General features: G+C 47.5%; 1 protein-coding gene across 5 annotated transcripts in view; it reads right to left on the bottom strand.

Annotated features, from left to right (window-relative positions):
• Positions 1-20,677, bottom strand: part of scaper (S-phase cyclin A-associated protein in the ER) — a 106,899-nt gene that overhangs the window by 60,596 nt on the left and 25,626 nt on the right. For 3 of the 5 annotated variants that reach the window (XM_048256212.1, XM_048256213.1, XM_048256214.1), the window contains exons 8-19: positions 20,076-20,356; positions 18,850-19,320; positions 16,156-16,317; positions 15,926-15,992; positions 15,598-15,715; positions 11,371-11,482; positions 10,628-10,768; positions 10,074-10,229; positions 9,291-9,433; positions 8,304-8,385; positions 7,791-7,943; positions 5,508-5,615 (exon numbers count right to left, since the gene is read on the bottom strand). In XM_048256212.1, the coding sequence (XP_048112169.1) occupies positions 5,508-5,615; positions 7,791-7,943; positions 8,304-8,385; positions 9,291-9,433; positions 10,074-10,229; positions 10,628-10,768; positions 11,371-11,482; positions 15,598-15,715; positions 15,926-15,992; positions 16,156-16,317; positions 18,850-19,320; positions 20,076-20,356 (1,994 nt within the window). The remainder of the gene's footprint in view (positions 1-5,507; positions 5,616-7,790; positions 7,944-8,303; positions 8,386-9,290; positions 9,434-10,073; positions 10,230-10,627; positions 10,769-11,370; positions 11,483-15,597; positions 15,716-15,925; positions 15,993-16,155; positions 16,318-18,849; positions 19,321-20,075; positions 20,357-20,677) is intronic. The other 2 variants (XM_048256215.1, XM_048256216.1) reach the window with 1 other exon arrangement.

The following is a 20,677-nucleotide window of genomic DNA, read 5'->3' as shown; positions in this document are numbered from 1 at the left end:
AAAGACAAGCAGCAGCGGAGGCCCCTCAACCTCCACCAGACCGTGGGTGGAAGGGTTCTCTCTCTCTCACACACACACACACACATATAACAGAACACCATCATTTTTTACTTTATGGTACAGACTTTGTCTTAGTCATTGTAAAGCTCATACTGAATTGAATATTTTTACTACTACACCACTGAAGGACAATTACGAAGGGGATTGAATTTCTAAAATAAGAAAGTAAGTATCTGATCTTGATTTGGGGAAAAATATGTAGATAAACATATGTCTTTTCCGAAATTGATTAAAAGTGTAATTAATGTATATGGAAGGCTATATTAAACAAATGTCTGGAGCAGTCGGCTCTGAGGATAACTAGACTGACTTTGATGGCTTCCAGCTCTGCTGGGGGTTATCAGCTTTCCTCGGTATAGGAAAGGCACAGGTTTTAACATCACAATGCAGTTTTAATGACCTCACAGAGAAGGGGGCTTGTCACCTGTCCTTAATGAATTAGTTCACTGACACAAAGATTGCTGCCTGATAGCATTCCTCTGACATTGGTATATTTGGGGCCATATTGTGTTACCTGCTGAGGGATGAGTGTGCGTGTGTGCGTCTTGTGTGTGCAGTGTGTGTGTGAGCTATGTGCAGTGTGTGTGTGTGTGTGTGTGTGTGTGTGGAGACCCCTTTTCCCCCTGGGGACAGAGGAGTTGGGCCTTGCAGTCATAACCAGTGGGCCTCTCAGTGGAGTGGCATCTGCTGGGTAATCTCTGTGAAAGGCGATCTGCCTTTTCTCCCGCTGCTGTAAGGGGATTGTTTCTGTAACACCTCACAGACACAGCCCATCTTGAGATGATATCTGGGGGACCAACACAGTGACCAAGCTTTAAAGTACTCACACACACACACACACACACACACACACACAGACACAGACACACACACACACACACACACACACACACACACACACACACACACACACACACACACACACACACACACACACACAGTCTCGGCATAAAAAGACTCAGAGGCCATGAATCACAACATTAAAATACTAACACAGGGTTTCTGCAGGTTTCATCAAGCAACATTTAGGACTTTTTATGACCGTATGACCATTAGGAGTTCAATTTATAGAACAAGACCAACATGAAATATGAAAAAACTGCAGAAAATCGGACTCAGAATTACTTTCAAAGTAGTAGCGGACGTTTTATTGCAGCGTACTGATGCCCGGATCCTTAAGCATAAACTACAACACATGGAAACAGCGATGAATGCCGCCAACACATTTCTCAAAAATAAATAAATAACAGGTGACAAAATTACAGGTGCCGGAAGAAGCGGTAAATGAACATATATATATATAATGCTTAATATATTTATATTTATATATTTAATGCTTAACTCAATATAATTTAAGACAATGGGGCCTAATTTGATTAATGGGCAAAGGGCAAAGTCTTAAGCAAATTTAATAACTAGACAAAATGTGTTTGCTAGTTTAACACCATGAGCAATGCTCCCATATGCAACACGATAGCTGTAGATCATGCGCAAGAGCTTTGTTTGCTGACAGACTTTGCACTTTGCACGACACACAAATTAGGGCCCCAAGTATGCAAAATCTTTGAAATTATTAAATTCTAGACTTTTTAAGACCCCGCGGAAACCCTATAATAAAGGAAACAGGCTGCTATGAACAAAACAATTCACCGCTGCATGGGATGTTGGATTTTTGTCTCCACTCTGATGGGGGGGGGAGGCATCATCTGTGTCTTTAGTTTTCACCAAAACACATAGACACATGGCACCAAAAACATGACAGCTGCCCCACACATGCATCAAAGTCGCTGGATTAACATCTATTGTTGCCACTTAAAGCCAGGCCAACTGCCACGACATGAGTGAAGTGTGTTGGGCCACCATGACACCCTATGACAGACAGGTGTCTGCCGACACCTAAAAGACAATACATCTGTATAGCTGGGGGGTGGAACTGGAAAGGGGAGAGAGGGAGGGAGGGAGGGAGGGAGGGAGGGCCGCTGGGTGGTAAGTGTGCTGGTTGCTGTAGGATATGGACAGCAAGGCCAAATCAGAGAAAGAAAAGTCACCAGAGACAGAGAGAGAGCAGGTGAGAACAAACGATGGAGAGAAAAAAGGAATAAAAGAGAGAGCAAGAGGAAAAAAGGAAAGGAGGAGAAAGAGGGGAAAACTAGACCCCAAGGGCAGGACAGCCTGACAATAACGTCCGAACTGTTCTGCGAGGAAGTAACGGGACACTACCCAAAACATCATACCTCCTGTGCCTGTGCAGAAAAAAACAGGATCACCATGTCAAGAAGTGATATGTTCTCCCCCCTCTGACCCTCCTGTCTTTTGTCCATCACAAAGGGAGGAGAGCAGAATGGTGTGAAAACAGACAGCTGTATGTCATACCAGAAGACACCATAAGGAATCAGGTGTCGAGCATACGTACATACACACACACACACACACACACACACACACAATACTTATGTTAGATTCTCTTACGATAGCCTTAATATTCCTTTTGTACCAGTCAATCTATACCGCATTATGTTACACACTGGTATTTTTCTGAAATATTTCCCACACAGCCATGCCCAATACATTTCCACCCTTATTAAACATACTTTCATAGACAATGTATTTTACTTAAACCAATGTGACCGGCCATGCTGGGTCTTCCTATAATTCTACCGTGGCTTTTATAAGCACCTCATATCAAGCTGAAGAGTGCTTCAAGGTGGAGAGATACGGCATGCCAACAGTCTGGCTGCAATCTCACAAAAAAAGCAAGCAAGTAAAAAAATAAACACCAGGGTGGAAGGCAAAGTAATGACATCCCCTCAGATGTTTGTTTTTTTTACTTGTCAAAAAGTGGTTGTTGCTGTTATTTTTACATGGGTCTTGAGAAGAGGATGCTTTACACAAGTGCCCCTTTGTCTTTTACTCAACTCTAAGTGAATCCTAAGAACTTAATGTGTACAACCAATCACATAAGCTAAATATGGGAACCTGCATCAAACCTTTAATCCAAAACTGATCATGACCGTTTCAATACTTTAAAAGGCAGGGACTTCCAGCCTCATGAAGATTCTGCCTTGACCTCAAACGGATGAACTTCTGTCCCTCCACTTAAGACTCCTGAAGTCTGTGTCTCTGAGATCTCTCAACCTTTAGTGTCCCCATGTCCACAGCAGTGGCTCCTCTCAGAGACTCCGAAGTCTACAGAGGCTTGCGTCTCCCCCGCCAAGAAGAAAGGTCAGTGGTTGTTTTTTGGTGCGGAGGCAAGGGACCGTAAATTAAAATCCCATACGTCGGGCGTCAGGAGGGTCACAGGTGCACCATACGTTACACTGTGGCTGAAAGGATGACACCCAATAAGCCTAAGTAGAGCGATGGCCATCCCCACCACGCACCCCCCCCAGCCCCGGCCAGCCACATCGATCCTTGTGCACTCTGTTGATAATCGCCTTATTTTCAATTTCGCCCGCCTCGGTCCTTAAAACGGTGGAATGTGTCTAAATACGAGGATGTGGGGGCCATGGCGGCCCGCGCCTGGCTGAGAAACTATACCCTGACCTCTGCACGGTTCAGCCAGCCGGCTTCATTTTAATTAAAAATCTTTCACTCCGACAAGAGTTATGGAAGTCCCAACTGGAAAAGAGTTGGCGGTTGCATGAATGAAATACGGCGCAGCCAAAACCCAGCAAGGACATAAATATCAAGGAAAGCCTTCGCTACCGTGAGTCTATCTAAACAAAAGTCCTCGCTTCGCTGGCTGGCTCGCTACTCTTCCAGCATGTGTGTGTGTGTGTGTGTGTGTGTGTGTGTGTGTGTGTGTGTGTGTGTGTGTGTGTGTGTGTGTGAAGCCAAGATCAGGTTGGCAGGGGACTGCATCCATTTTTGATTACTAGAACAGAGAGTAAAGATTTGTACAGTAGACGGCTCCCCACTTTCAATTTTCCATTTTTTCTACACTAGAATAGAGAAATGACCTTGGCAGGACATGATAAAAGTCTGATACATTCTGAAGATACTTTCTGAAGATATGAATATTAAAGATATATTCTATAGATAAATATGGATATTGAAATGTCCAGTTAGACTTGCAAACATAATGCTCCATTGTCTCTATCCAAAATCATTGCACAACAAAGTCTTACAATGGACTCCACAGCCTCTCACTTATCAGTAAAAGCAAATTGCCATTCTTGGTGTAAATATTGCTCTACATACTGTAGAATCCACAGCATTTTACAATTGTAGACATTTTTAAATCATTTTAAAAGGTGATGTTTCACCACTGACCATAGTGTGATTGTTGGTGCAAAGGTGACAGTGTGGAATTATAAAGTTGCCTTTGTCTTGTTTATTACTCTGTCAGGTGGACAAATAGCTGCTGCCATAGAGGCTAATGATTTAGAGTAGTGGGGTGTGTTTGTGTGTGTGTGTGTGTGTGTGTGTGTGTGCATTAAAAATGACCCACTGAAAAAGAGGTTACAGATGAAGGAGAGGCCAAGGCCAAAGGTGCAGCATATAGCACCAACAGTTGTCAGCCGCACAAAGGGCCGGGCGGCCAAGGCAATCTCATATTGCTGCCGAGAAACTCCATCTTTAACGAGCTAAATCAGCTAACGCCGATTCATGCACAAGCTGGGGAGGTGGGGGGCTGGTGTTGGCGGGACACACACTCTCTCTGTCACGAAAGGGTTCCAGAGGGGTGATGTCACCACCCCCCATCCTCCACCCCCACGCTAGTGTCACTGAACTCTATTACTGTTTACATTTCCACACCCATTTATTTGTCCACAGGCAGGGGTGAGAAGCAGACACCGAGATAGAGAGCAGACAACGGGGAGCATCATCTCATGATGATTTGAAATGATTGGAGGAAGGTGGTGTGTGTGTGTGTGTGTGGGGGGGGGGTTTCTGATTAAATGAAATGATAGGAAAATGAAATGCAGAGGGAGGAGTGTGGCACGGATGAAAGGATAAAAAAATAAAACTGTCACTCTTGTTTTTCAGACATGTCTTTTAGTGTGATCATCCATGTGCTGACATTTATAAGTGCTAAAGGCTGCACTTAAGAGCGGGTTGAAAGCGCTCTTCACAGATTACACCGCTGGTAAGCAGGTGCAGGATTGGTGGCATTAGGTGCAAAGCAGCCTAAGTGAATGTTTTGAATGTTTCTGGATGGTACACACTTAAGATGATATTATGCTTGTCAGCAACCGAACGAATTTAAAAGTCCAATGATTGTGTACATATGAGAAATGAGTGGGAAGCTGGAGAGTGTAGGAGAGGAACATGGCGGCGTCTGTATGTTCTTCTCTTTTTCAGTGTATGTACTCCACAGTGAATGTCATGAGAATGAGTCTACAAGTGCTTGAGGGTGTGCATTTAGGAGTGTGGGACGACAAGTACTGTATGTCTTTGTGTGTGTGTGTGTGTGTTGAAGGATAGCGGTGTTGGGAGATACTCACCACCTCCTCGTCGGACAGCTCTCGCCCCTGGATGCTGCTGCTCTCCCGCACTGCCTGCTGGTGCCCCTTGCCCTTGGTGTGGCTGAACAGGTGCACCTCGGACGTGATCTGGACAACACACACACACACACACACACACACACACAGAGGTCACGGCATGGGGACACAAATGCACAGAAGCCAAGAGCCCCATGGGGACCTGCTGAAGGGAAACATATCAAAGCATGTCACACGGCAGCAGGATCAAGAGATTTCACCTCCGCACCATGAATGAAAACACTCTTTCTATTGTGTGTACGGAGAGTCTCTCTTGTAGTTTGTCATCACAAGGTAAAACTCCTGATTTTTTTTCACAACATATCCCACCATGGTCTCCCATCCTAAAAATGACATGGCAACTTCATAAAGTTAAACAGAACCATCCAGCCTAGAAGCTTAGCATAAAATAGTACATGACCCATGTTTTCATTGCATTTAATCATGATTTTTTTTGTGCTTCTTACAAGCAAAAAGAATCCAATGACAAGCTCAGAGAATCTCAATCTCAATGGCAACAGCACTCCTAAAAGTCCTCTACAGCGGTGGCGCTCGCCTCATGTTTGTGAAGCGAGCCATTTTAAAATGTTGACCTTCCCAGTGTGCAGTGAGCCGTGCCTCCGGTTCAAAGAGCCACAGGATGGGGCATTGTCCTCCAAGGAGAGGGCCGGAGACTCAGGTGACAGGACAAAAGTTGAAAACCAGAGATGCTATTCAGTCGTTACGTCTCTGCTCACAGCTCACAAGACACCTCTGCCGCATAAAAGAGTCGGCACATGAAAGTGACAAGCGTGACAGTATCCATCACGACAGAGATGTTTATGAAGTGTGTGGGACAGTCCTAAGGTAACATGAACTAAACTGAACTCATTGAAGAAGTAATACAGTCTTTCTGATGCCATTGAACATGAAGCATCTGCTGTGAAAAGTCTATGCTACTCATCTTAGAGGACATTTACGATTTACGGAAGGCTTGGGTTGTTCTCACGTCACAGGCACGTCCCTTTGACGGCCCAAACATACTAAAAGGCCACAAGTCGGCTGACATTAAAAGCTCAAGCAAGCAAGGGTTGCTGTCCTGTGTGGGTTTCTGCACACCAACACGGATGTGTGGAGAGAAGGGTGCATTGTTTGTTCCCCTGGACCCAAGCTTGGGTGGGGAGCAGCATGGCCTGGGCTTTAACGTGATTAAATAGAGTGCTTCCCACTGACCTAAAGATGATCGCTGGTGTCACTCACTGGCCAAGGTCATCTGACATTTCTAACAAGATTTCGTCCCTTCATGCCACCCCACCCCCACAACTCAACAGTGCACACACACACACACAAGCATCACCATCAAGCCTCACTCATCTACCCCCCCCACACACACACACACACACACTCTCCCAGCGGCCTTAATCAGATGACAGTCTGAAGCTCCAAGGTGTCTCACCCTTGTGGCAGTGAAAGCCGTGGCCAGTGCTGATAAATGGGACTAAAGATTTGTTGCCTGTCATTACAAAAAAAAGAATGCAAGGGAGTAAATAAATAAATAAATAAATAAATAAATAAGAAGGGCATAATCATGGCCGGCTATAAATCTGGGCCTCGGGGTTCATGTTTAATGAATGCCGTTAAATCCTCATTTAAATGCATTCTCTTCTAAAAATCCTCTGAATCACCTTCCAGTCAGCATTTTTATGTGTGATTGCTGCCAAGCCACAGAGGGTGGAGAAAAACCAAGTGCTGGACAGTGTGTGCCAGTCTGAAACGCCGGTGCCTACTGGATTCTGGTGACATCCGGCTATTTACAGTCCAAACAGTCAAAATATGACAAAATGGACTATGGAATGGAATACATTAAAAAGGAGTATTTCATCCATAGCTAGCGAGTAGGGAATCTGATATAGCATAACAGAGTTAAATGTTTTGTCCATGTCGACCTCACACATCTGTGTAGTATGGCAGAGGACATTAGATGTGTTCAAATTCTTTGAACAGAGGTGAACATTTGCGGCGACCATAGTTTCTTTGAACAGTTACATTTGAATGATTTGGTGTAAACATTCTAGCACTCCTGTATGTTCACGGCGAACTACCTGCCCTCTGACTGTTTGTGGCGAACTCAAGTCAAACAGAAAACTGTTTGCGCAAACGTTCACGAACATTGACCAATGTTTGCGAATTTAAACGCACCTCAGTTGTGTGTATTTAACGGGGCGACTGAGTGAGTGATTGAGTGAGCGAGCGGGTGAAGGTACACACCACAACGTTACACAGGGAGCACTGCTTCTTGCGCTCGTAGGGCGTGAGCTTGGGGGCGTAGTCGGTGTTGGCGTGACGACCACTGCTGAGCTCAGCTGCCTTCTCCTTCCTCTGCTCGATCTGCTCCATGTGCCGACGACTACTCTCATCATGCTGGGGGGAGGGAGAGAGAGAGAGAGAGAGAGAGAAAGAAAGAAAGAAAGAAAGAAAGAAAGAGAGAGAGTGAGAGAGTGAGAGTGTGTGTGTGTGTGTGTGTGTGTGTGTGTGTGTGTGTGTGTGTGTGTGTATATAGAAGCAAGGTGGAAGGACAAAAAAATTAAAGCAACAAGGACACAAATGAGGATAAGCAAAATGGAATAAAAAGCAGCAGACACAGGACAAGGATATTAATAAATGTGGTGTAATTGATGTCCGCAGTGGGATTGTTTTAATCAAGCAATTCATCTCCAGGTGTCACTGTGGTGGGACTGTGAGGTGCAGTGCTGTGCTGTGCTCCCACTCATCTCCACTTACCTTCATCTGGATCTTCTTCTGCAGCTCCTCCATGGCCTCCTGCTGAGCTGCACTCAGAGCTGCCAGACGCTCCTCACGGTCTCTGGATGCACACACACACACACACACACACACACACACACACACACACACACACACACACACACACACACACACACACACACACACACACACACACACACACACACACACACACACACACACACACACACACACACACACACACACACACACACACACACACACACACCCTGTAAACTAGTAAATTGAGGAATAATCAACTGTGATAACAGTTTGGTTTCAAAATGTTTACAGGGGGAAAAAAAATCAAACCTCTAGTCAAATTAATCAAACCTCTAGTCTTCTAATCTTCTCTAGTAAGAATCGGGAGATGGACCCATACTTTATATCTGTCAATTATCCTCCTCGGCCAGCAATTTTTCCCTGACGTCAGTAAAACACACCTCATTTCTCACTCCAACTCTCCATGGGTTTGTCTGCGCTCTGTACTCTACCCCCCTCCACCAACAACAATCCCATCAGCCTGTGTCCTTCCTCCCTTGTCTGCTGACACAGGCTCCAGTGGCCTGGCCAGAGAGCCCCAGTGGAGCCCCAGGGGGGTGGGGGTGGGGGGGGGGACTGGCCGAGATGGGAGTGGAGATGGAGAGGTAGAGAGAGAGACTGACTGACTGACTGAGGGAGGAAGAGCATGAACTGAAGTAAGGTGAGGTGAGGTGCAATGGGCTTGGGGTTGAATCAGGAAAAGTTAGCTTAAGGCCCAAGACGCTGCTGCTGCTGACGAAGGGGGAGGAGGAGGAGGAGGTGGTGTGAGTGTACTTGTGTGGCTGACATGTTACAGGACAGTGTACAGTACAAAATGACTATAGAAGCCAAACCAATGTGAGCGGTTTTGGTGCACACCTAAGGATGCTCCCAGTCCTCTCTAGTATGAGACTGACGTGTAGTGTGTGTGTGTGTGTGACTGACCTTGCTCTCTCTCTTGCAGCGTCCTCTCTGGCCTTCTCCTTCTCCTGGCGTTGTTGCTCGATCCGCGCCTCTTGCTCGCGCCTCCTCACCAGCAGCTCCTCCAGACGGGCCTGCCGCTCTGCCTCCAAAGCTCTCTTACGCTCCTGAGACACACACACACACACACACACACACACACACACACACACACACACACACACACACACACACACACACGGGCATGAGACACACTTGTTTTACACTTCCATCCAAAATCCCACTACGTGTGAGAATGCGGAGTATATATCAATAAAAGCAGATGTGCAAAAAAACTCAAATGAAAATAAATTCAAAGGTACAAAAACATAGTATAATGTATATGCAGACCCATAGACACACCTATGCCCAAACCACACTTGAATATGCTGCGTACTAGGGGTTTCACAGCTACTGATACTTACTAGTTGACAAGATTTTTATAATAGTTATCGACTAGTCGACTAGTTATTATGTACAGTGTTGGTGCGAACATTACTGCTAGTGCTCCCTTTGACAGCGAGTGTTTCATCTTTAGATGGTAATCCATAGCAGGCATATTCGTAATGTTCTTATTAAGTACTTCCATTCATAGTATTGTCTAACCCATTCAGCCATTATCCACTTTGTCCAGAACTAGTTCACTGACGATTTTAACAGTCGACTGGTCGAGTCTTTGACCGGGCGATGAAACCCCTAGTGTGTACCTTGAATTTCCCCTTGGGGGATCAATAAAGTATCTATCTATCTAGCTATCTATCTATCTACCTGCACGGCCTCGTCGCGGGCCTGCTTCTCCTCCTGCCGCCGCTGGCGCTCCTCCTGGAGCTCGTTGAGCCGCTGCTCGTACTCGTTCAGCTTGGCCAGCACGTCGTGCCGCTTGTTCTGGGCCTCCAGCGTGTTGATGAAGGCAATCTCATTCACCTGCACAGCGAGCCATGGAGCTCTTACAACAAACCTTTCACAAACAACTGTACATTTAGGCTGCATGAGATTTGTGACTTGTTACTTATTCCCTTTTAATTTAGAGGACATGTCAAACTTGAGAGAGTATTGAGAGTACTCTTGCACCAGGTGATTAAAGTACTTGACATTTAACAGCTCAGGACACCAGCTGGCCCAGAGCTAGCCTAGATGTAAAGGTGAAAGGGATGAGACAACCGCTCATCTCATAACTATTTCTTCTTCCAACCCAGGTCCCAATGGGAACTTGGCTCTGACTGTGGTACAGCAACCGCTTGCACCCCAGCGCCCCCCACACATAACTATCTCTTAGACAATGTGCTGCAGCATCTAGACTTGTCTGAACCCCTCAGCCCTACCTTGGCCTCCTCCTCCTGGGCCTTCTTCACAATGGCCTGCAGCTGCAGCTCACGCTTGAACTCTGCATGGAGCAGCTTCTCCTCCATCATCTTCCTCCGCTGGTCCAGCAACTCCTCCTTCCACTTCCTCACCTCCTTCTCCTGAGAGAGAGAGAGAGAGAGAGAGAGAGAGAGAGAGGGGGGGTGGGGGTGACGACGAGGATGAGGAGACAGAAGGGGAGAAGAAGACAGAAGTACAATGAGAATTAAAGAGTTAGATAAAGGAAAACACTGACCTGGTGTAAAATGTTTGTCCTCAAGATGAATCTTAACATTGACCAACCCATCATCCCTCTGACAACAAAAATAGGGATCAATATGTGCAGAATGTGTATTGCTCCTCTGTGTATTTACATGTTTAATGAAGTGGGTTTTGAATGAACTTGAGAGCCTGGAGAAGAGAACCAAGCCCTGGATGGAGTTAGGGAGCTGGAGATGCCAGCTCCACAGCCACACCAGGTATAGGCTAGGAAAAGGGTTTTCAAGGCTTACTTAATCTTACATCAAATTATGATTTCACTGTTTTTTTTTTATTAAAAAAGCAGTCCTCGGGTTACTTTCTTAGTCAGAATGGGAATGGGGTCCCTGGATCACAATCAGTTGAAAATCTCAATTTCTCTCGACTGGACCTGATATGGGGGTGATGTGAAGTGATGTGAAGTGAAAAGAGTGTGTTTGGATGTCTCAGTGGGCTCTCTGCTCACCCTTTCCAGAAGCTTCTGCAGCTTGTGGGTCTTCTCCTCTCGTAGTTTGTCCCGAAGCTGCTGGGCTTTCAGCTGTTTCTCCTCATGCTTCTTCTTGGACTCGGCAATAGTCCTACGGAACAAAAAAAAAGCTTTAAGGTAAAGTACATGGGGAATGTCAGTTGATATTTCAGTCCAACAGCCAATCAAATACACCCCTCCCTTCCATGCTGTATGATGCTGCAAAAAATGAGAAACCTTGAACCTTCATTCCATCAATCTAATCCAATGCTTGGGAAGGAATTGACTGAATTCTACCAGAAGTGAGATCCAGGGATCTATCCAGGAGAGTTTACAGTGAAGAACAGCCTCAGGGGACAAAAACCACACATCCTCCTCTTCAAAAATACCTTGGCATCAAATCACTATGGCTTGTACTGATATCTTAACTATACTGTCTTAACTACTGTCTAATTGTGCCCTGCCAGGGGATTGTAGATGTAAATTAGCCTAAGGTAATAACTCTGTTACAATGCATGAAATAGTAACATCTATGTGGCATTACTGGAGTGACCGCAGATAAAAGCGGTCCTCTGTCTTCCCACCCAGTAGCCTCCTGCAGTACTGTCCTCGCGCGCATCGAGTTTCCTCTCCGCCTCCGCCACATGTCACAGACGCTTAGCTCACAGCCCACAGGAAAGAAGGCCCTGTCAGAATCTCCCCTCTCCTCAGAATCTCATCTCACGGTCATCTGACCGTACAGATCCCCTAAAAGACAGCGGCAAAAAGATAGCTCCGCGGCAGGCCCGGCTTTGATCTGGCCATGACTCCACATGGATGAGGCCCAGATCTGGCCCGAATCCGGTGGATCTTTGCCAGACTCAGCTGTTATCTGATGAGAGACCAGCTCGACGAAGCTAGCAAGAATGCGGCGGTGACATCTGCTTAATACTATTTAGGGAAGAGCATTTTTCCCAAAAGATAAAGCTGAAGGGATATGATGGACGACGCGAGTCAGGCCTCTGCACTGTAACCCAACAGGTGTTGAGAGAGAGAGAGAGAGAGAGAGAGAAGTGAGTCTTTGAGTGTGAGAGAGAGCAAGAGAGAGAGAGGGAGGGAGCGAGGGAGAGAGAGAGAGAGAGAGCAACGAGAGAGAGGGGAGAGAGAGAGGGAGATAAAGCCAAGGAGATATAAATAGAGAGGAGGGTCCAAGGTTCCGAAGATTACTGAGGTTGCAGTGGATGAATGGCTGGAGGGAGTGGGTCTGTGTATTTGTGTATGCCAGTAGGTCTCTGTGTGTGTGAGGATGAGATATGTCTATATGTGTGAGTGTGTATGTATGTGTGTGTGTGTGATGTGTCTGCATGTGCATGAAGCAAGATACTGTGTCAGTGAGAAAGTGAGATAAATGTGGCCTGTGTGTGTGTGTGTGTGTGTGTGTGTGTGTGTGTGATGTGTCTGCATGTGCATGGAAGCAAGATACTGTGTCAGTGAGAGTGAGATAAATGTGGCCTGTGTGTGTGTGTGATGTGTCTGCATGTGCATGGAAGCAAGATACTGTGTCAGTGAGAGTGAGATAAATGTGGCCTGTGTGTGTGTGTGATGTGTCTGCATGTGCATGGAAGCAAGATACTGTGTCAGTGAGAGTGAGATAAATGTGGCCTGTGTGTGTGTGTGATGTGTCTGCATGTGCATGGAAGCAAGATACTGTGTCAGTGAGAGTGAGATAAATGTGGCCTGTGTGTGTGTGTGATGTGTCTGCATGTGCATGGAAGCAAGATACTGTGTCAGTGAGAGTGAGATAAATGTGGCCTGTGTGTGTGTGTGTGTGTGTGTGTGTGTGTGTGTGATGTGTCTGCATGTGCATGGAAGCAAGATACTGTGTCAGTGAGAGTGAGATAAATGTGGCCTGTGTGTGTGTGTGATGTGTCTGCATGTGCATGGAAGCAAGATACTGTGTCAGTGAGAGTGAGATAAATGTGGCCTGTGTGTGTGTGTGATGTGTCTGCATGTGCATGGAAGCAAGATACTGTGTCAGTGAGAGTGAGATAAATGTGGCCTGTGTGTGTGTGTGTGTGTGTGATGTGTCTGCATGTGCATGGAAGCAAGATACTGTGTCAGTGAGAGTGAGATAAATGTGGCCTGTGTGTGTGTGTGTGATGTGTCTGCATGTGCATGGAAGCAAGATACTGTGTCAGTGAGAGTGAGATAAATGTGGCCTGTGTGTGTGTGTGTGTGATGTGTCTGCATGTGCATGGAAGCAAGATACTGTGTCAGTGAGAGTGAGATAAATGTGGCCTGTGTGTGTGTGTGTGTGATGTGTCTGCATGTGCATGGAAGCAAGATACTGTGTCAGTGAGAGTGAGATAAATGTGGCCTGTGTGTGTGTGTGATGTGTCTGCATGTGCATGGAAGCAAGATACTGTGTCAGTGAGAGTGAGATAAATGTGGCCTGTGTGTGTGTGTGTGTGTGTGTGTGTGTGTGTGTGTGTGTGTGTGTGTGTGTGTGTGTGTGTGTGTGATGTGTCTGCATGTGCATGGAAGCAAGATACTGTGTCAGTGAGAGTGAGATAAATGTGGCCTGTGTGTGTGTGTGTGTGTGTGATGTGTCTGCATGTGCATGGAAGCAAGATACTGTGTCAGTGAGAGTGAGATAAATGTGGCCTGTGTGTGTGTGTCTTGGAATGCTCTTTTTACTCTCTGGCTCTCTGTGTGTGTGTGTGTGTGTGTGTGTGTGTGTGTGTGTGTGTGTGTGTGTGTGTGTGTGTGTGTGTGTGTGTGTGTGTGTGTGTGTGTGTGTGGAAGGAATTGACTGAATTCTACCAGAAGTGAGATCCAGGGATCTATCCAGGAGAGTTTACAGTGAAGAACAGCCTCAGGGGACAAAAACCACACATCCTCCTCTTCAAAAATACCTTGGCATCAAATCACTATGGCTTGTACTGATATCTTAACTATACTGTCTTAACTACTGTCTAATTGTGCCCTGCCAGGGGATTGTAGATGTAAATTAGCCTAAGGTAATAACTCTGTTACAATGCATGAAATAGTAACATCTATGTGGCATTACTGGAGGACCGCAAGATAAAAGCGGTCCTCTGTCTTCCCACCCAGTAGCCTCCTGCAGTACTGTCCTCGGGCCAAGATCGAAGTTTCCTCTCCGCCTCCGCCACATGTCACAGACGCTTAGCTCACAGCCCACAGGAAAGAAGGCCCTGTCAGAATCTCCCTCTCCTCAGAATTCATCTCACGGTCATCTGACCGTACAGATCCCCCTAAAAGACAGCTGCAAAAGATAGCTCCATGGGCAGGCTCCGGCTTTGATCTGGCCATGACTCCACATGGATGAGGGGCCCAGATCTGGCCCGGAATCCGGGTGGATCTTGCCAGACTCCAGCTGTTATCTGATGAGAGACCAGCTCGACGAAGCTAGCAAGAATGCGGCGGTGACATCTGCTTAATACTATTTAGGGAAGAGCATTTTTCCCAAAAAAGATAAAGCTGAAGGATATGATGGACGACGTGCGAGTCGTGGCCTCTGCACTGTAAACTCCAACAGGTGTTGAGAGAGAGAGAGAGAGAGAAGTGAGTCTTTGAGTGTGAGAGAGAGCAAGAGAGAGAGAGGGAGGGAGCGAGGGAGAGAGAGAGAGAGAGAGCAATCGAGAGAGAGGGGGAGAGAGAGAGAGGGAGAGAAGGCCAAGGAGATATAAATAGGAGAGGAGGGTCTCGTTGCCCTGAAGATTACTGAGGTTGCAGTGTGATGAATGGCTGGAGGGAGTGGGTCTGTGTATTTGTGTATGCCAGTAGGTCTCTGTGTGTGTGAGTGTACATGGAGTGATCCTTGTGTAAGACTGAATGCATGTGCATGCAAATGTGTATGCGCGTTTGTGTGTATATCAGCACATGAGACCTAGTGTGTGTGTGTATGTCCATGTGTGTGTGTGTGATGTGTCTGCATGTGCATGGAAGCAAGTGAGATGAGATATGTCTATATGTGTGAGTGTGTATGTATGTGTGTGTGTGTGATGTGTCTGCATGTGCATGGAAGCAAGATACTGTGTCAGTGAGAGTGAGATAAATGTGGCCTGTGTGTGTGTGTGTGTACATGGAGTGATCCTTGTGTAAGACTGAATGCATGTGCATGCAAATGTGTATGCGCGTTTGTGTGTATATCAGCACATGAGACCTAGTGTGTGTGTGTATGTCCATGTGTGTGTGTGTGTGTGTGTGTGTGTGTGTGTATTAGACCTTTTGCGTGAGGGCGAAGACAGCTTCTCGTGCATGTGAATGCCATGGCCTGGAGGCCGGGCCGGCTCCTCCTCCACCATGTCTCCCCACGACGTGCTCTGCCTCCAGGCTTCCCGCGCTAAACACACACACACACACACACACACACACACACACACAAACACACACACAGGGAGCCAGAGAGTAAAATGAGCATTCCAAGACACACACACACACACACACAAACACACACACACACACAGGGAGCCAGAGAGTAAGATGAGCATTCCAAGACACACACACACACACACACAGAGTCAGGAAATGATAAAACACAAAACAGCTGTACCATCGTAGTCAGCCAGCATGTCGCTCCAGTCCAGGTTGAGTCCACAGCCTCCGCAGCCAATGCCGGCCTGCACAAACACAAGAGCAGCGCTCAGCTCAGCTCCCTCACTTCCATCTAGCTATGGGCTAGTACATAGACAGAAGGCCTAAAGGGTCTTCACGTCTCCAGTGAATACTGTGAAAATAATTGTAAGAATGATGCAGTGAAAACGCGATGCTTGTTGGACGTACGGAGAAGTCGTTGTCCGTCTCCAGCTCGCTGTTCTCGGCCTGGATCTCACGCGTGAGCTGCTCCTCCTCGGCGATGGCGCTGGCGATGGCCTCCTCGTTGGCCTTCTCCAGCCGGTCGGCCAGCTCCTCCTTCTTGGCCAGGACCTCGGCCATGGACTGCGGCTGTGGACAACCCACCCACAGGACTTAAGTCAGTCAATTGGTCACTGATGCCCTGCTGGCTGCCAGCTCAGGGGTCACAGGTCAGAGGTCAAGGCCCATGGCTCATTTTGTGGGTTTAGCTAAGATCTTCTGGGTATGAGCCGAGTCTGGAACTGATCTGGATCCGGATCCTGATCCTGAACCAGATTAGAACCAGACCATTCAGCTACCAGGCGGAACTGGTATCAGGGCAACTAAGGATAACTAGTTCCTAGCATATGCGAAATTCAGCAGGAGTGTTGAGTTGGTTGCACTGTTAGCAAACTTGTTGACAAACAACCACAAAAACTTGAACAAATGAAAATACAAAACAGCATGCCACCAGTACAGAGCAAAAACTCACAACAAGCACAGGGCAACCAAACTCCTCACTTCTCCCAAATTCACCACTCAATCACTATGCTTTCTAATTAAATTTTTCAACTGAAGCCTTAATCCATTTATATCAGTGTATTTTCAAATCCCATGCATGTGATCTAGTGACCCTAATATCTTTGCACATGTGCTAACTTGGTCTCTCTTATCAGTTTGGCTGAAGGTTAAAGCCATGACAATGAAAGCAAAACTACATTAAATGGGTGAATTTGAATAAAACCATAGCAAACGCATAGCACAAACTGCATACATTACACACAGCACACCACCAATGCCAGCGAGAGCCATGTGTGTGAAGGCAGCAATGGCGGCATACCCAGCAGCCATGCATTTCACACACTCGTTCACTATGAGGATGAGGAGGAGATGATGCCAGGCCGAAGGCCCCGCCACACACCTCACTGACCTCGGCGCGGACATGCCGGTACGGTCAGGTGCGGCCCCTCATACCTCAGGTCAGGGACAAAGCTTACGCAAGTCCTGAAATAAAATAGCCCTCACTGGTCAGCTACTTTTGAGGGCAGTTCTGTGTACGCTAAGGTGACGTCAGAGGAGTACGTGTGAACAAACGTGAAGAACTAACGTGAAGAACAAAAGGCGGCAACGTACTAAAACTACATTTCACCATTATATATTATATACAGTGTTCAGGTGGCAGCATTTTACTATTCAACACAAGTGGCTACTGGACAGTGGGTCAGCAACTGGAGAAGCAGTGAGTGGGATGTGTGTAGTGCAGTGTGTAGCTTTAGAGCAGCTGTGTGTGTGTGTGAGTTCATGCCTGTGTGTGTGTGTGTGTGTGTGTGTGTGTGTGTGTGTGTGTGTGTGTGAGATCAGGTCACTAACTTGCTTTCTGGTTTCTACTGCTTACTCTACTTGCTGCTTTTCTTTACAGCTAAATGAGTCTAATGAGACAGAGGTTTCTCTCAACACTAGGAGCCTGCACTGGAGTCTAAACACCCCGAGTCTTATCGCAGTCACCCAACGAGGTGTCTGCCACCACCCCCTCCCTCTCTCTCCCTCCCTCTCGCTTAGAGGAACAGGTCTGTTTGATGTGAGCCAAGACAGCCAGGCCCCAACATCCTCACCCCAACTCTAACCCCCCTAAGACCATTCGAAACGAATCCATCTCTATATTTAAAGACATAACTCCAAAACGTGGTCTACGGTGCCATCAGGAGATCTATGACAGAGGCCAAGTGAGAAGTGGTGTGTGTCTACATGTGTGTGTGTGTGTGTGTGAGAGAAAGAAAGACTGTGTGTGTGTGTGTGTGTGTGTGTGTGTGTGTGTGTGTGTGTGTGTGTGTGTGTGTGTGTGTGTGTGTGTGTGTGTGTGTGCAGAGGGTGTTTGACCTTCATTAACCCCTAGCATGCTGGCTCTGGTAGCTCCGGCTTCCTGACATGACAGAGATGGAAGTGTGTGTGAAAAATGAATCCCTCGCTGTGCTGCTAAGTAGCCCATGGACAACTGGCCTGGTCATTTCTAACACACATTGGCCATGTGAGAGCGGACGTGCCATCTCAAAATGAGCCCACAGGCTCCTCAGCTCTACAAATATGGCCACAAATACTGTATTGTGGAGAGACCGTCACAACTGAAAAAAAGCTGTAGAGAGCTGTAAAATACACCAATGAGACGACTGCTACTTAATACATCTTTAGAACAGTGAAAAAGCCTGGCCCCTGATCATGTACTGTACGTACATCACGACTAACATTCCCCTGAACCAATCTGTGGGAGGGATACTGTGTGAAAGTAGCCCCTCAGATGTTGACCATGTCCATGCTGTATCCACAAATCTACTATCAAACTGGCTTGGGTCTGGTGAGTTGTAATATGTGTGAGCATGTGTGTATTCGTGTGTGTGTGTGTGTGTGTGTGTGTGTGTGTGTGTGTGTGTGTGTGTGTGTGTGTGTGTGTGTGGGGGGGAATAATCGTTATGTCTGTACAAGGGAACCCATAATGGCTGGGGAGTTTGTGTGAGATTGGGTTTGTTTAGACGGGGCAGTGGTTTGGTTTGCAGTCATGTAGGGCAGTGTTGCGGGTGGTGGTGGTGGTGGGGGAGGTGGCTGGGTTGTGGGGTGGGGGCTGTGGACCCCGCGTCTCTCAGCACTCACGGTGGAAAGCTCTGTGGGGTCCAGCACACTCTCCAGTTTCAACACCGCCAAGGGAGTCTGCCATGATGCTGCCGCAGCAGATGGTGCCGTACCCTCCTGCTCCGTCGCCAGCTCCCGGACCTCCCCCACCCCCACACCCACACCCAGAGCCCCCAACTCCTCCAGGGGCCCCTGCCCAACCTGACCCTCCTCCGCCGGGGCCGGGTCGGGCAGGAGGGGGGGTGCCGGAGGAGGGGGAGAGGGGGGAGAGTCAGGAGGTGGGTCTGGGGCTGACTCTGGAGCTAAGGCCGTAGTGGCCGGTTCAGCGGCCGAGGATTGGGTCTGAGTTTGGGCCGGGGTTTGGGCAGGGTCTGCCTTGATGGGGTCGGAGGAGGGCTGGGGGATTTCGGAGGGGGGATCAGGGGGTGGCGTCGCCTCCTCGCAGGGTGCAGTGACACACTGTTCCTGGTCCTGTGCACTGTCAGAGGTGGGCTACACCAACACACAGATACAACACACACACACATACACACACGGAGATATACACACAACACACACAAAACACACACCATATTACATGCATCGTCATCACAACACTGCAATGCATCCCAACAAACTTAATGGAAACATTACCATGAATACCAAACTGAGATTACAAGTCATGCTGGGAGATTATGTAGCAACATGCCTGATGCATGAAGAGGCCATTGATGGAATGAAACAGCAACAAGGCAAAACACTTCACATTATAAAAACAAACAAACAAAAAAGACATGCAAATTTCAGATGAAAAACAGCCCCAGCACACCCACACACGCACACACCGATCCAGAGGAGTGTCCGATTTGGGACACACTGCGTGCATGTATATTTCATGAGGATACATCTGATATTTCTGTCTCTGGAATCTCACGATACATGTACAAAAATCAATGCTGGCAAAGCCAATATCCCCCCCCACCACTCCCCCTCTCCCCCAGGCCCCGCTGGTCTGGGCTGCATGTCTGTTCCTACAGCCGGGCCAAAACAAAAACACTGCGGCAGATAAGACACTCTTATGTTACCATAACCCTACGATCCGTTCTGACGGCTGGGGGGCCGTGCATAATTCATAGATGGGGCAGGGGGGTAGCTGTGCTGTGAGCTGGAACGTGTGTGTGTGTGTGTGTGTGTGTATGTCTGTGTGTGTGGGTGTGTGTGTATGTTGGGTTGGGTCAGTTTCTCCCCAGCTGGCCTGACGTCAGTACCTCGATGACGGGCGCCTTCTCGTTCTCGTTGTCGGGGCGAGGGTGGCGGGGGAGTGGCTGGTCCGGGCGCCCGGCCTGCTGGTTGGGCTGGCTCGCCGGGTCTTTGTCCTGGGGACTGCGGCCGTGCGGGGCGCAGATCTGATTCTGGTTCTCCTTGTCGCTGTCGTCCTTAGGGCTGACATGGGCCACAACTGGGGTCACCTTGGCAACGATGGCTGCCGAGCGAGGTCTGGCGGGGCGGCCGCGCTGGACCGTCTCCCAGCCCTCAGCGTCCTTCTTTCCTGTGAGCGACACACACACACACACACACACACAGACACAGACACACACACATGCACACACACAGACACGTAAAACAGCAACACAGACGCAGTAAAAAAAACTATATCATCAAATATACATCACTAGTGCATTTAACCCATAATGATGAAAATGGTTCACCACACAATTCTACTACAGCAGATTTACACAAAAACACTTCCTGTTGGAGCCTGAACCTGGGAGATTATAGACCCTTTCAACAATAAAAACAAAAACAATGCTTGAACGTTCTATTTGGTTCCCAATCTACTTCCTCTGCATTAAGATAACATATGGAATGT

The sequence above is a fragment of the Alosa alosa genome, chromosome 11 (genome assembly GCF_017589495.1).
Source record: "Alosa alosa isolate M-15738 ecotype Scorff River chromosome 11, AALO_Geno_1.1, whole genome shotgun sequence".
In the NCBI taxonomy this organism is placed as follows: Eukaryota; Metazoa; Chordata; class Actinopteri; order Clupeiformes; family Clupeidae; genus Alosa; species Alosa alosa.
Note: the sequence above shows the minus strand (reverse complement) of the source record. Positions and strands in the feature narration are given on the sequence as shown.